The following is a 16,607-nucleotide window of genomic DNA, read 5'->3' as shown; positions in this document are numbered from 1 at the left end:
ATCTGGGGCGCCTCAGATACCTACCTTACCTACTGGACACTTTACTCCAGAGGCGGCTCTGACGGAGCGCGAGATGGTCGCGAAAGCGGAATGCGACCGGAAGAAAAGACCTTACTCGAGTTTACCACAAAATCTTGAAGTCACTTCTTCTCCAGAAATACTTGGTAGGCTCTGTGCCTGGCCCTCCCGCCATGCCCGCTTAGGGCCGTTTTGCTTGGCATCTCGTCAATACCGCACGCCCAGGCAAAGGGACAAGAGCGAGCGATGTGGAATCTACCCTGTGTGATCCCTCTGGTGGGAATGCACTTTATCTTTCCAATAGCACCGAGTCCAAGGGCCGATAGGATATCCGTAGAAATTCAGCCGCCCAGCCTGTGTGCATCTCTCATCACCCTGAATATCAATGATACGGCGGAAAAGCACCGTAACACTCCCCCTGAAGGTCAGCGCTCATGGGGAACCTGGCAGCGCTTGGCGCATAGCTGAGCCCTGCAGGAATGCCTAGCCAGTGCAAGCAAAAAACGCGCACAACTTGGCACCCACCTCTGTGACCAATGTGCACAGGGTACAAAAATACCTCGAGGAGCTCGAGAGAGCAGTGTACAAGTAGTCCGCAGACTGCAGAGCCCGGCGCTGCAGAGCAATATGGGGGCCCTCGATCTGACGCCATTTTTTCCTTCGAGAAGAAACGGGGCTCTCAAGGGGCGGGAGAAAAAGATTCCCCCACGAAAACCCGTCACTTCCTCCCCAGCAAAAACAAGTATCCTGAATCCTCAGAGGAAAGTCGCGCTCCCCGATGAGTAAGCCAATGGCTCCCTCCACCTCACCTTCTCACCTCAGCCATCATGGTCCCCTTTTTTCCCTTACCCCTTGGTGAGCCTCCAGCTGCATCCGGACTTGCCCGGACCACAATGACAACACACACTCATCTAGACTCATTCGCTCGCGCGCACTCACCCACTCAATCGCCCACTCACCCACTCACTTAGATCTCACACACTACTCCGTAGCCGGCCAGCTCAATCTCATTCCGCACTCCCAAACTCACTCTGGGTCTCCTTGCGACCTCACAAAGAGCGCTACCGCAGCCACTGCGGCTCAACCAAACATGTGGACCCCACGATGCCCAGGTCGGGGTCGGGGCCCCGGACGAGCCACGGCCTATTATCCCCATCTCTGCCCCTGAGCCCTGGAAGTGTCTCTGAGCTGGTGCTTCCAAGCGGTCCGCGTCAAGCCGACATTTGGCCGATGGTGACGATGGACTTTTCATGCTCTCGGTGGACCCGGCTCTTGACCGACCACTGCTTCTTATCGGTCCTTAACCGCTGAATCTCTACCTGTGGCGGGTCGTCCGTCATGTTTGGTGGAGTTGAACTAGTTTTTCCTTCCTCTGTCTTTTTCTATCGCCTCACCCTAAACTTTGAAGCTTGAGTATTCGTAACATGACACACTCCGTCAGTCTCGGAATTGGCTCCTGGTTGGGATTCTCTTTTCTGCCCAGTATTCAAATCTCGTCAAAGTCTGGGGCTGGGCAGCCTAGGCTGAGATTTTGCCAGGGCTGCCAAGGGAGAGGCCGTCAAGGGACCACTTTCCGTACCGTATTATCGATTCATGCTCGTCCTATCTGTCGGCCAAGCTCCGGTCCTTCACCCGGAAATTTTCCACCGTGGCCCTTTCTCCGCCATCCCTCTTTACTACTCGGCCAAATCCTGGTTATCTCGGCCACTAGTCGCTGCCTCACCCACATCTTCTGCCTCGTCGTCTTCGTCATCACCGTCGCCGCCATCGCCGTGCCCGTCTCCGTTGCTACCCCCGTCATCCTCGCTCTCGGCCGCCTGGGTCCCCAGGAGGATGTCTTCGCTGCCTTGCCACTGCGGCGGCGGGCCGGGAAGCGCCGACTCGTCTTCTCGTACCCACCCGTATTCCTCGTCATCTTCCTCGCTATCGGGCACCTCGAGGCCAGCTTCTGCCAGCTTGCGTTTCGCTCGTGGAGCCGTTGGTAGGAACACCGATGGTTGGCTAGTGTCGTACTGCACGCCTACCACACCCGTCTGTCACGATAACGAGCCATGTCAGCAAACCACACAATCTCTCGCCTTGAAAACTCCGCTTTTGCGAAATTATGCCGGAATCGTGACGACCCAACTAAAATACTGACCGCCTCAACTCTGAACGCGGCTGCGCTCTGCATCATGTCCGGCCCAGTCTTGCCGTCTAGCTTCTGCACGCCGGCGAAGCATACGGACCATGGTCGCTCTTCCTTCCATACCCAGTCTCTGAACAGCACGACCCGCGTCGACATGCCCTGTTCCCATACCCCAGCGTTAAGGGATGGGATCAATGTCGCGCTCCGTTCCAACCGCATCTTGGTTGCGCATTGCGACAGGACCACCACTGCGCAGTCGCGTGTTGCTGCTAGTTTCTGTAGGGCACTGGTGATATACTGCAAAGCTTGCAGCCGCTTCGCTGATAGAACTGGACCTATATGATATGAGTAGACGACCTCGATTTGGTCCAGGACTACTGACCTTTGCCGCGCGGCTGATCTCTCCTACCGTCAGGCGCTTTGGGAAAAGCGTGATTCACCAGAGCTGATAAGGAGTCTATCACGACCACAGTCGAATTCGCTGGCACTGTCGCCGCCGTAGGACGGCAGAGAAGTGCTATCAGATGAGGGAGGCTGGGGCAACTATAGTGTGCAAAGTGATCCGTGGCTGATTTCGCCGCGTCGGTGTCCCTAGATGGCCGAGTTGTTTCCACTGACCCGATCACCGCGTTCAGTCGATGGCCGCAAACTGAATACGCACAATCTTCGACAATTATGTCAGTCTCGTCGTCGTCTTCCTGCGTACGGTAGTCTTAGATGAACCGACCTACCCATACAGCACCATGCCCCTCGCAAAGCGCATTGGCGACCAGCTGAATACTTTGCTGATGGGTCAGTAATGAGTACATGGCGTCGTCTACAGGACAGTAGAAGGGCAACTCACGCTACGGCAGTCTTGCCCGAGCCCGGCGGTCCCCAAATCTCCGTGACTTGTCCTCTCTGGAGGCCTCCCCCGCATGTTGAATCTGGTGTCCGAAGAGATGAGGATGATGCAAGAGCCTCATCTAGTCTTTCAATGCCGGTAGAGACATATCTAGCGACACCACCGTCTAATTCTTCCAGTGCGTCAGCGGCGGACACTGTAGGCAATCGATCTGCTTTCTGTCAGAAGCTGTGATGGTTGGGGGACGGGGTCATGCATGCGTGTAGAAGGAAGATCGAAACTAGAGACATCTTCCTCATGAATGGAGTGGTATTTCTCCATTGCTAGGATCTCAAATCTTGCTTGACGTGTCTTGATATGTCCCGGTTGACGACGTGAAGTTGAAAAGGCTGCACAGTACGAGTCTGTCAACCTCACACGTGCCCTAGATGAGGTCATCAGCCACACTCATCAGCCACACGCGTGGCAGGCAGCTATGTGGCTGAGGGAACCTGCGCATCTTCTCGCTACCTCATGCGACGGCAGTAGTTGCCTACCTTGTGTACCTTATGACAAGACATCTTCCATCTTACATCATCTTTTCGTATTTTCCAACTTCAAATCAATCTGGAACTCGAAGACAAAAGACCAACCTCCTCAATCGCTGCGATGGGGAATTGCGCTGCGATGCCCAACTCGCAGACGCACTGAGCCGCATTCAACTTCAAAACGTCGACTTAAGACCAGCGGTACCAAGCAAGCACTTACACTCCCAGAAATGTTGAGAACTGCATCTCCGTTCCTGAAACATGTACCAACCATGGGAACGATTGAAATAAGATACATTTCGAATCCTACGTGGCCGCATGAGTCTGTCGATGCTACTTGGTCAGACAAGGCGTTTAATTCGAGCCGCCTCAGCTTCTAAAGCCTTCTGATACCGACCATCCGGAACGTTCAGGGCCTTTCCGGGGCCTTGGCCAAGTTTCGGACGACAAGAATCGCCAGCACTGACGGCAGTGTTTCCGGGCCAAACGGGTGGAACGTGGCCGCCAGGGTCCATTGCTCGAGCGTGCCGATTTGCGTATGCAGTTCCCTTGATTCCTCACCAAAGGCTTCGCGAGTCTATTTTCACAACGACTCGGAACATTCTAGGACCCCTCCAGTTTCACATCTTTGCAGACCTATAGTCCAGTGAGCTTGGGCTCTCTGATCTGGTATTACCTCAGACTCTTGTTGCCTGTAACCCTAGCGCTCGATTCTCTTCACTCGTGGTTTCACCTACCGGACCATATATGATCCTGGTCTCGACACTTACTGCTGCCGGCAGGCACTGAGTCTGGGTTTGAGAAGGGTTAATAGAACGCTGCTAATGGTAGCACTCGTCCAGGAAAAATGCCCCGGAGATCGCCCCCAATTGCTTTGACTCGATTATGCTCAATAACACGGATTAGCCTTCAGCTATCACGGCATGATCCAACCTGGGGTTTGCGGGGTCTGACATACTCAGGCTGAGCACACCTTTGGCCTGAGGGGACCCCCAAGTACTCAGGCTACTGGGACGCAACTACGTGTAAGTCGGGCGGCGAAGTGGAAATCTAGTTTTCGTATTTGTACGGATACTCGCAATCCAACCCCATACTGACCGGTTGAATAGGCATTGCTCGGGTCGGAAATCGGAACGGCTATCCACAGAAAAGCCGGGCTTCTCACACGAATGCACAGCAGGATCCTTGCGGAGATCAGAAATGTATCCTACATACCCGACAGCGAGGGCCCGAGGTGCCTTACATGTATCCGTACGGTCACGGCTAAACATTGCCCTAGGGCCTGAGCCTCAATACATCTCAATGCAATAGATTTCAAGGGTCTACCTGGTGACGGTACTGCCAACTGTCAAGCATGATGGTACTCCGTACTAGGAGAGCATACCGCCTTATCTGCCAATGCCCACAGCCTAAGAGCCATAGGTGGAAGTGTTAGTCACACTACCTCTTACGCTTTCCCGATATCCGAGCTCGGGTCGACGGATCACGTTATCTCCCAGGGCCCAGAGGTAACGAATCCTCATTCCTTCGCCGGCGTTGGCACTGCACACATGTCGTTCATCTCGCAGGCCGGGGCAAATTTGCTAATGAGGACCCTTGGTGGCTGCTGGGGTCATCCGTCACGGGGTGAAGAGACCTGGGGTCGATAACGTGGAGGCAGGCGGAGTTTCTCTCATCCGCGGTTTTCGTTCCACAGATTTTGTGGAGAGACGATATTGGGGCTCGGGCTACAAGTTTGCGGCGCTTCAGATTGCCTGGAGTTGCCCGCTTACAGGTGCGGCTAACAGCCACCAACAAACTCTCAATTTTGAACGGCAATTCTGGCCAGACCCTTTCACCTCCGCATGAGCAATGCAAGGTACGCGCTTCTCCAGAATTTACATGTGGAAGAATGTCACCGTTTCTCCAAATTGCTGAATGCGGTTCCAAGCTTTACCGCTGACATCATGCTAGGGTTCGTTCTCTCGCGAAAGGGGACAGGTTTCTTCTGGGGTACCCCCCTCTAGGCTCTATCTGCTTATCTTTCACATGTGACAGGAACGAGGGGCAAGCGTTCTAAACATTCAGGGCTCAAAATCTTCTGGGCGATGTCCGTTGAGGAACGACTCTCAGTGCCGTCAATTCGTCTGTTTGCATCTCACCTGAGGCATCTAGAACACAACAGAGATTTCACAAGCGCCACTCACATGCCGCCAGCTATGACCAAACCAAACCTCTGCTTTATGGTAGGAGTAGTTGGCTTTGATTGTTTGCTTGTGCTTTCGGGGAATCTCGGGATCTCGACCTCCCTCAGAAAACTGGGACTTGAAGCCAAATCAACACACCACGTTCGACATTCACACCTCTGGGCGTGCTCCTTACTCTCTCCACATTTGTCTGCATCCCCTGTATATCGGCCCCCTAGCGAAGCGCCATCCCCGGCTCATTCCCATGCCTTCAGATATTGCCCTTTTCAGGAAGCTGGTTTCAAACACAGGCGTGTCCCGGGAGAGAAACTCGGGTCAATCTTCACCCAAGGCAGAAAGCACATGATACCGGTACGACCCTTCACCCTTGGATTCTAGCTTCAAGAGCTACCGCCTTGGCCTCTCCAAGTACTTTGCGGGGATGCTCGAAGTGAAGGGGAGTCTGGGGAAGCATGGGCAGATCCATTTGTCTCTGAAGAGCTCGGTTCATTTCCGCTCGACCGTCGAACGCAGGAAACAACAACTGACTCATGCTGAGCGAGTCTCGCAATCGACTCTGGGGACAACTGTGGAAGCCCACAGTTCCCCCGAGAAAATTGAGCGATAATGCGCCCGCTGGTGGCATTGCGAAGTCTTACAAGAGCCACTCATTCCGACGCTTGTTCAAAGGGTTCAACCAGTGCACCCTCTGAGTTCATAGCCCCGGACTCTGGACTCGCAGGTCTTATCTTCCAGCTGTCATGAACCGGGTCCAAGCGAGACAGAGGTTTGTGAAGCCATAACAGAAACGCCCAAGTGAGGGCGTCCGCCCGCGGTGGAAACAGCGAACCAGGCAGCGGGGTTCTCCCCGCGCGAACAACAACGGGCCTGTCTCATACAACAACACGATACAAAGCAAAATGCAACTCTAAGCCCCAGGACTATGCATTATTGCTATTGTTGCCGCTATCAAGAATGTAGAGGTCTCGCAACTCCCGCGCATACGGCACCTGCGTGGTATGCAAGTTCGTCGTTGCAGCCCCACGAAATCCATCGGAAATTTCCAGCATACTTGGTGAAAGCCTCCACAATCGTGCGATGAGCGTATGATTCTTCGCATGTCACAATTGCGTCCCAACCCGGCCGGAGGGCGGTGCAAGCTATGCAGATACATGTGCAAATTGAAGTGGTTATTTTTCAATGGGGGTCGAGATGTTGAAGCTTTCCCCAGGACAAAGGCTGGAGCCCATGTTAGTTGCGGGCGAGCCTCGGCGAGATGTTGAGCGAAAACTCACGAGCAAACCATATCAATCCAATCGTGGTCTAGAGGTCGACAAGGATAGCCGCGAAAGCTATCTGTCCACTGCATAAGCTTTATCTCTTTGCTGGGTATGCTGGGGAAGGGGAGGAAGCAAAGAGCCGCAGGCAGAGTCGACCTCCAGCTAGCTGATCCCCGACTCGAGATTGGCGCCTTCCTGCTACCCCTGAGAAAGTCACGACTCGACAGAGCACCTTGGCTTGTCGATTGGACAACTTCCATTCGCTAGTCTGCTATCATTGCTCGTCGAAATGAACGGAACAATACACAACATTCGGGATTTTGCACCACTAACCAATTAGGCAAAGAGGTTTTGGTTTGGCGTCCGTGGACCTGTCTGCGACTAGATATCTTGCCATCCCTGAAAATACGAGTAGCGCAGCAATCAGACGTACCGGCCAGCCAGATCTAGGCGTGGAGAAGTCCGGGGGCGGGATAGAGGTGTGTGTAGCGGGAGAAGAAATTCGACAGATTTCTGGACTCTGGGCTCCTGGAGCAATGGGGCGCTGGAACTATTTGACAAATCCAACAGTGGAGGTGTCGACTTCATGGCAGTTTGCCATTGCCAGGCGCGTTTGTTTCCATCAAACGAATCACCTCATTCTGTCGACCCATGCCATCACAGAGTGTCCAGGCGCCCCGAGTACCAACAGCCTGACTCGATTCATACACGGATATGTCGATAGCAATGCCATGTTTGGCGCAACGGAGCATGCTCTGCGCCATAGCTCGCGGGCTCGGAGCCTCTCGTCCGACGAAAATCAAGCAATCCACCGGTGAGGAGAAGAATCCGGGGATGAGAGATCTCACGGCACCGGGTACCCCAAATCTTGGGAATATGGTCAAAAAGGGTCTCCGCCGGACATCCCGAATCGAGCTAAGCGCATATCGCACCCCGAGGGACCACAAGTAACTGGATAGAAGGAAATTTGAGCTGGAAAGGGCAGCTCAACGATGGACCGACAATCTGGCCAGCTGTAGCACCTGGGGTTATCGCATGCAATTGCGGACCTGGCGCTAGAAAGGCAATAGAGGACGTGGCGCCGCTTGAAGATCACGGGTCTTGCGACGCCAATGAGAGACTTGGATGGAAGCATGGCTTGATGGCGATATCCTAAGACCAGAGCTTCGGATGATTGTGGTAACACGACGCCCCCACGTTCTGTCCCATTTGGATTATGGGGGAGGCTCTTTTCTGGCTAAATGAGGGGTCCTTCGTCTCGCAATTACCGCAACGAGGGCACCCTCCTCCGATGCTAGATCCTAGAGGAGCCTCTCCTGTCGCTAGAGAGGATGCATTCCCGCTTCTCCGTTGACGACAAAAACGGAAACCCGAGGCTGGGAACATACCCGGTGCTACTTAGTGGCCCATGGGACAGTACAACATAGGCGGGACTCAAGTATTTTTTGGATCTTGCTCCTGAGAAAGAAAGAGAAAAAGGTTCCGATTCCGACGGGCGTCCGAAGCTCGGCAGCGACAGTCGGTGACTCGGTGAGCGCGGCTTCACTACGCAACAGCCAAGGGATTGCGGAATTTCGTACGCCATTGCGTTTCGCAGACCGAGAGGCGAGCCGAGGGTCAGCGGAGCCTTTCGCCCTCGGCCATTGACTACCGAGGGCTGCCGAACCGCAGAAGAGCCTACCCTGTGTCAAGCCTGGTGCTGGATGAATATATGCACAGGGTGGAGGAACAACGACCAAGCCGACGAGAGTCCAGAGAGCCCCAGCAATTCCGGATACTAGGCGTCTTATCTATTGAGGATCACGTCTCTCGCTGACGAGCGCTGAAGAAGTTACGATGCGGAAATTTGACTCATCTGCGACAAGGCTCTTTTCTCGCGCTTAACGCGCTGTGGAGTCGTGACAAGAGACAGCCGAGACACACAAGGTAGCAAGGTCGAGAATCGCACCAACGAATGCTGATTCTCTTGTTGGCCTCATTCTTTGACTGGGTCGGCTGAGAGGGTTGAGATTTGAGACTCATCTTGGGCGGCCCGGATGACCAAGGCCCCATTGTTGTATTGCGGTGAGGCAGGTCAACTTTTTTGGAGGTCATTCTCTTGAAGGGTGTCTGGTGATTTGGACGCCTGGTGGCTTCCATGGTCAAGAAGAGAGGCAATGTGCGCAATGGCTATTCGGGATCCGGTACCGCTCCAGACTCTTATCTCGAAGGAGGGAAGCTAAGAAGCACTTTGCGCAGCGGCGGCCCCCACACCCCCGCCGGGACCCGGGCGTTGAGGTGAGGGCTCGGAATTGCGATCCAAGGAGGCTCGTAAAGACGGGCCAGCACATTGGGTTTCAAACGAGCCGCTCTCGCTGGACTTTGCTCGGTCCTCTGAGTGACAAGGCAAGAGTAAAAGTAGGGCGACAAGGCGATGGGCAAGAAAGCAGGTATCTCGACTTGGGCCGCAAACTGACAACTCAAAGCGGCGCTTCTGAGTTGATACAATCACCATTTGCTGGCTGCCTCTCATCTACTGGCCAACAGTTCTCATCGCCTTACCAGTGGCGAGCGCAATGAAGCAAGGAGCCCCCCACACCGCGGGGTCACAGTCCCGACCTCATCTCATGGTGAGCTGAGGAATCGGATCGCGGCGCCGTGCCAGCTCGGACAGGCTGTCCTGCGCCCTGTGATACGGCCTGCACAAAGATAGGTCTACCTATAGACGCCTGAGGACCTGCCGCAGGCTCCAAGCAACGATACACGAGGACTGCGGCTTGGTTGAAGGAGGACAGCATCGAACAAGGTTATTGGGCTCTGTCTCTCCTCTGTATGCGCTTCGCCTTGCTTAGGCCTGACTGACAATGGCGGCCACGATGCGGCCTGGATTGGCACCGCGGCAAGGGGCATGGACGATCCCCCGGTCGGGATTGAGGCGAATTGAATGCCGGTATCCTCTCTCCTCAGCTGATGCTCGTGAGATGAGGGCATGATTGGGGATACCCCGTGGAGAAGAAAACGAAATACTGTTGTTGTTTGGGCCGACGTCTTCCCCCAGATTTCCTTCTTGCCAATAGATGTAGGCGCCCACGGGTCAAGGTTATGCCTTCATTCCCACGGGGTAAAAACTGGCGATGAGCGGAGAGCCGGGACAGGATTGTGCCATGGGCGAGGTGACTTGGGCGGCGCATTGCGTGACGAGGGGTCCCTTTCCCCCCTGCATTTTTCTTTTCCTTCGTCTGCCTTCGTCGTCTCTTTTTCCCCTCTACTTCCCTGAATAGCTTCCCAAGAGCGTGGCGGACCAATCAGACACGGGGATGGTGGCACAAGCTTGGGGTTTATCAAGAACCAAGCCACCACTCACTTCCGTTGCCTCACCGCCCCCCCGCGTCCGCCCACACACAAATTACAAGTCAGGGTCGTTTGTGAGGACAAGCCGGGACCAGGCTGGGGGTTGCTAATCTCGGTGGCCTGGGGAAAGGAAAGCGGGATGGCCAAGGGTCCTGGGATGAGATGGGCGAGGCGTGGAGGGAAAAAGGTCTTTTCAAGGTTACTGACGAGTGTGCCGCCCACGTTGCACAAGGGCCTTGTCGTGTTATTCACGATGCTCGCCCCATCGATACTCCGTCCTGAGCAGATATTGACCACGGGAGGTAAGGCACGTGTCGGCAATAGACCGAGATGTGGTTCACGATTTTTTGGAAAATTGATGTTGGGTCCTGGAGGTCAAAGTGGTGTGGGGTTCTCGAGCGGCGGGAATAGCGGCGGCGATGCCAATACGGGGGAACACGACTGAAGAAGTCCTGAACCACGAAGGGGGGGGGGGACGGATACGCTGGGTGGATAGGCAATATTGCGAATGAGGCCGAGGATTCACCACGGCCAAGCTAGCAAGTCAGGCAGGCCGCAGGGCACCGTTTGAGCATTCCCACCACGGCCGCCATACCAACACGGACTACGCAGACCCGGCATGACAAAAAGGAAGAGAAGATTTTTCTTCCCTCACGGTCCTACGACTGTTATGGAGTACCTACTTCTCTGAGGATAAGGATCCCTATGCCTCTGGCATGGAACGATGGTGTAATGGTGCACCATGATTTGGGGCTTGGGCGGGAACGGTGAAGGATGAGGGTGTGAAGAGCCGGAACACACGATGGGCATAAAAAAAAAAGTCTGTCTGCGTGCCTGGTTGCGCATTTTGCTGACCGACACGGCGGTATGGTTCCGTTCCCTTGTTCTTGTCTGCCTGTGCTGACTATTACGGATGGTGGTGGTGTTGACAATGATGGCGGTGATGATGCCACGATTTGCCTTTGGGTATTACAGCAGAGGTGCTTGCTTGTCGAATGGTGCCAACAGAGTCCAGGCATAGCACAAGGCAAAGAGCTAATGATTAGCACATCTGTACGAAATACAATCCGTACAGAATCCGTGCAGACTGGCAGGTGCAAATTATGGAACAGAATACAACGAGGCGGAGGAAGTGATTGGAAAAAAAAAAAAAAAAGTGAGTGAGAAGGGAAAAAAAACTAAAGAGGGAGTGTACGTACCGATCCCCAGTCTCCCCCGACCTGTCGCAAAACCACGTCGGTATCTGATGGTGCGCGTACCTTGCCTGACGGAGTACCTCTCTCTTTACTGTGTAGCTACCTTATGTGCCTCAGGTTCTGGGAGTGGAGGGAGGTACTCGGGTACTTTGTCGTCCGAGGAGGGAAAAAAAAAAGCATTGGATCCATTTCGAACAGGGCCGATACGTACCGATCTCTCCGGGAGAGCAGAGCACGTCGCTCTTGGCTTTTCCCAGAGTGGGGTTGGAATTGTGGAGAGTGGGTCCAACCCCCGCCGTGACACGCCCCTTCTCTTTCCAAGGTACACGCCCCTTCTCTCCCGTCCTCTCTCGGGCTTTCTCTCACTCTTCGAGTCTTCCCCTTTCACCCGCGTAAATAACGTATGGAGAGAGAGTCAGTATCGTTTTACCTCACGCCCCCCTTATCCCACCCATATGCTGGACTCCCTGCTGGGCATCGTCGTTGACTTCTTGCTGAGGTTGTAGCGGCGTGGCTTGTGGTTGACGACACATACTCACAGTCTCACACACACACACACACACACACGCGCGCTCTCGCGGTATCTTTCTCTGCCTCTCTCTTGGCTCCTGACTGTGAGGTGGCCCTCACCCACACAAGTCTCACACCCGGTCTATTTTCTTTCACAGGCGCTCGCTGCCGCCTCCTACCACGGTAAAACATCTATCCCTACCTGACAGTCATGACTGGCCTGTTGCTTCCCCGTTGTCACTTCGTCACGGGTATCTTCCGTCTACGACGTACCTCATCCAGTCAATGGCGGTTTAGCCAAGCCTTTCTCCCCGTCTTTTACGCTCGTCCTTGTACGAAGCAGCCAGTACTTCGTCCCCGTACCTTACATACCGAACCTCTTCCAGCCCTGTCCGATTACTCCACGGCTGCCGCGGCCGGGTGTGAATCTGGGAGTCTGAGACTTTGGGTCGACTACTACGTAGTGTGATGGATATCCAGCCAGCGGTAGGCACTCCATACACCGTACCTACCGTAGAGAAGTACCGTACTGCCGCCGATGCGCCCACTAGGTATAGCTGGGCCCCCCCGCGCAAGTGCGCTTGCTCTCTCTGATGCTGGCGGGTTTGACGCTGAAATGGGATTATGGGGTGGGAGGAAGCCATGGGGGCCCGCATTCGCACCCGCACTCAAAATCGAACCCCCGTCGTCTTTCCACCAAGTACCACCCACTTTTTGGTGTACACTACGGAGAACCTCCCTCTGGGCTGGTGGTACTGGATCCGTATCTGCGTCGTAGTTGGTGGCTCCCGGGCTTCTTCTGGTGTCCTTCTCTGACCATTCGTTAGGTAACTGGGGAAGACAAGAGCCCCGTTTTCTTCTCTTGGAGAGCCCCAGAAGGGCATAGAGACACGGTTACAAGTACGGCCAAGCACGAGCACGAGCAAAAGAGACAGGGGGGGTGGTATTCCAAAAGGATAATGGTGCGAATTCAGCAAGAAGTAGACTTCCTTAGCAAACCTTGGCTGGCTGAGGTTGAAACTCACACATGGCAGATTGCAGAGCGTATCTACACACAGATTTCAGTACAGGTTGTTCAGAAGCCAAGCACTACCTACTTGCACCGTCCAGTGGAAGCCAGTCAGGGTCAGGACCGGATCTAGGAAGTATTCGTACAGGGACGACGAGTTTCCAACCAGGCCAGGCCGAGACAGGCCGAGGGAGTGGGTGAGAATGAGAGAGTGTGTGAGAAAGAGCGTCTGAGAAACTGCTCACGCCCTGCCCTGGGTTTCCTTCCCATGCCCTTCTTCCCCCCCATCTTGTCTGGTCTGGGATTGGGACTGCGATTGGGACCGCCCACACCCCATCCCGCCATCCACACCGTCTACACAATCCACACCCTCCACGCCGTCTTTCTCCCACCCTGTACCGTAACTGGAGGTGACCTGCACACACGCCTCACTTCCCCACGTCTCTCTTTTTTTTTCTTCTCTCTCCTCCTTCTTTACCTGCTTTCCTCTCTCTCTCTCTCTCTCTACCTTGGGAATACCGTAGCACCCTGTGCCTGTCTACCTACCTTACCTTACGCATCTTCCTCTCCTGTCTCTTTTAAACCTATCGCCCCGTCCTTCCCTCCTTCCCCAACTATTTCTCTATTCCTTCTTTTGGAAGAAAATTGTTACGCCAACCTACTGTCATTGTCATCCCTCCCAGGACCAGCCAACTTACCCCAGGGCCACCCCTCAGTCCCCCCAAAAAAGCCGCCAAAGCTTTTTTTTCCCACACCCACCCACCACCGCTGCCACTCAACCTCGCATAACTTATATATCCAGCCGACCTCCCACACCCTTCTCACCCGCACTCTCTCGACTCCCTCATCCACGCCCACTTACCACACCAAAAGCAACATCCAGCAACTCGATACCGCACTCACTTGAGTCCGATTATACAATACACATCGACGACTACACTCGTCGACTACCATCGGAAAGGACAGAACAAGAGAAAGGGTTCGACCACTTCCACAAAGCGGCCCAGCTCTGGATTATCAGGGCAAATGGGCGATCACATGCAGCAGACACAACCGTCTCCTTTCAACTTTTCAAGTTTACTCAACCCCGATAAGAACGACACCATGATGTCCGGCGATGCCATGGAAACTACGAGGCTTGGTCCTCTCAATGAGCTGAAGCCCAAGGGTCCTCTTCCCGGCCAGACCGCCGAGAACCCGAACGAGCTCCCGCGCCCCTACAAGTGCCCATTGTGCGATAAGGCCTTCCACCGCCTTGAGCACCAGACCAGACACATCCGCACTCACACTGGAGAGAAGCCTCACGCTTGCCAGTACCCTGGCTGCAGCAAGAAGTTCTCCCGCTCAGACGAACTTACTCGCCACTCAAGAATACACAGCAACCCCAACTCGAGGAGAGGTAAGAACCAGTACAACTCTGGCCCTCAGCCCCATCTGCCCCAGGATGGCATGATGGCTCCTCCTCCTGCACCCAAGACGATCCGGTCTGCGCCTACTTCGAGCTTGTCCTCGCCCAACGTCTCGCCGCCGCATTCCTTCTCTCAGTACGTCTTGCCCGCTCACCCGGGACACGGTAGCCCCTTTGGCCGCCAGATGCAGGGCCAGTCCAACATGGACATCTCCATCCTGGCAAAGGCTGCCAACCAGGTCGAGCGTGAGACCCTCACCGCACCGCCTTTCCACGGCTCTTCTGCCAGACATCACCCCTACTACTCCCACAGCCTGCACAACTCGCGCGGCCACCTTCCTTCCCTCTCAGCTTACCACATGTCGAGATCGCACTCCAACGACGAGCACAACGATGACCACTACGCTGGTTCTCGTCACGCAAAGCGATCTCGCCCCAACTCGCCCAACTCCACGGCACCTTCCTCTCCTACCTTCTCCCACGACTCCTTGTCGCCTACTCCGGACCACACCCCTATCGCTACACCCGCTCACTCCCCGAGACTTCGCCCCATGGGCTACGAGCTGCCTTCTCTCCGCAACCTTTCCCTGCAGCACGCGGCACCTCCTGCTTTGGCTCCTCTCGAGCCTCACTTGGAGACTCCTTACTTGCCTCCCCCTCCCGCGCCTACCAGCGCCGGAACACCCACTCGCAACGGTGCTTCCCTGGCAGACATTATCAGCCGGCCTGACGCCGGCAGGAAACTGCCAGTCCCCAAGATCGGTGTTCACCAGCTTCTGGACGGCAATGACGGCTTTCAGAGCGGCAGGAGCTCCACCACTGGCAGTGTTGCCGGCGGTGACCTCATGGATCGGATGTAACGGGAACGACAACCTTAAAGTGGCATGACCTGACGACCTGGGCAATAGACGGGATAGAAGAACAATGGCGTTTCCGGGTACTTTCGAATTGGCAGAGTTGGCCGACCACGACTTCTTTATCTAATCACGAAACAACAAACAAACCAAAGAATTCGATGGGCTCCTCTTCTACAGTGGCGGCTACACTCAATCTCATAGACTCACTCCTTCCTCGATGGACGAACAACCAGAGATTGGACATACGATTCCCCCTCACCTCTCAACAACAACAACGAAAAGCAAAACTCATTTTTCTTGTGTCCTTTTTTCTCCTCTCTTTCTTGTGTGTGACGGATATAGGGATTTTTGTGAGTGTGTGTGTGTATGAGAACGTTAACGAGTTGTGACAAAACTCGTTCTTTCTCATCTATGACACGGATTTGCTTGTATCGGCGACGGGGCGGAGACAAACCAAGATATCAACCTATAGACGGTGGGAACAACTTTGGGCGGTGTACATGAGAGGGTTTTCTTCTCCTTTCGGACGGGCGGTTTTTGTGTTTTAAAGCGCAGATACAGCGCTGACATCTGGGTCTACTGGTTTTTTTTATGTCTGGATTTCCTTTATGACGAACGTCGCCGCCTAGGCTGGCTGGACGAAAGCTTGTTTTCTTTTTACAATTGTTCTTAGAAAGAGATTTACTCGATAACCCCTCGACAAACTCGAGAAGGAGAAATCCAAACAGATCTTCCCCCCCTTACATTTTACCAGCGTTCAACTCCTCGTCGTTTGATGTGATGACACTCTAGTGACCTAAAACGGGACTCTATCTGCTTGTGTGTCTCAGACAGTGGACTGATTTGTCCACCCTTGTGTTTGCAAATGTGATGTGTGCGAGGGGTGCATTCTGGGGTGTGACCAAGAAACACCACTCACCACCACCCATCACCCACACCACCGATGATCGGAACCCGTGCCCAGGCGGCCGTTTGTTTTACTCCCTCTCCCCCTTACGATGGGCGCAAAAACGGGATGGGGTTGGGGGGAGGGTATGGTGGACGGTTTGGTGGTGTCCGGGGTTCGCGGGCGCTGCGAGGGCGTTTCCCTCCACCATCCCATCCCATCCCTCCTCTCTTTTTCCCCCGGGGCCACGCTACCCCCCCACCCCCACCCCCACATACTTTCTTCTAGAGGTATGACGCCGTACGTAATCTGCGCAACTTTGCCCAAACGACTTGCAGAAATGCGGAAGTTCAAAAGTTCGAAAGTCGCTAAGCCCGTTCTCTTCCTTCCCTTCCCCACAAACAGTTCTCCATTCATAAGAATGATCCGTCAAAGAGAACGAAAAAAAA

At 54.5% G+C, this 16,607-nt stretch overlaps 2 protein-coding genes across 2 annotated transcripts; one reads left to right on the top strand and one right to left on the bottom strand.

Annotated features, from left to right (window-relative positions):
* Positions 1–1,694: 1,694 nt before the first annotated feature.
* On the bottom strand, positions 1,695–2,365 carry N0V96_006913 (uncharacterized protein; the record flags this gene model as incomplete). The annotated part of the gene is made up of 2 exons (XM_053192381.1): positions 1,695–2,051; positions 2,159–2,365. 2 exons carry the CDS (start codon positions 2,363–2,365, stop codon positions 1,695–1,697), a joined length of 564 nt encoding a protein of 187 aa, XP_053050145.1.
* An 11,668-nt stretch (positions 2,366–14,033) lies between these two features.
* On the top strand, positions 14,034–15,275 carry N0V96_006912 (uncharacterized protein; the record flags this gene model as incomplete). The annotated part of the gene is made up of 1 exon (XM_053192380.2): positions 14,034–15,275. The coding sequence occupies one exon, from the start codon at positions 14,034–14,036 to the stop codon at positions 15,273–15,275; it is 1,242 nt and encodes a 413-aa protein (XP_053050144.2).
* Between the last annotated feature and the right edge of the window lie 1,332 nt (positions 15,276–16,607).

Source organism: Colletotrichum fioriniae, assembly GCF_027942845.1.
Source record: "Colletotrichum fioriniae strain IMI 355084 chromosome Unknown scaffold_8, whole genome shotgun sequence".
Classification (NCBI taxonomy): Eukaryota; Fungi; Ascomycota; class Sordariomycetes; order Glomerellales; family Glomerellaceae; genus Colletotrichum; species Colletotrichum fioriniae.
The sequence above is the reverse complement of the archived record's forward strand: the minus strand, read 5'-3'. Positions and strand labels throughout refer to the sequence as shown.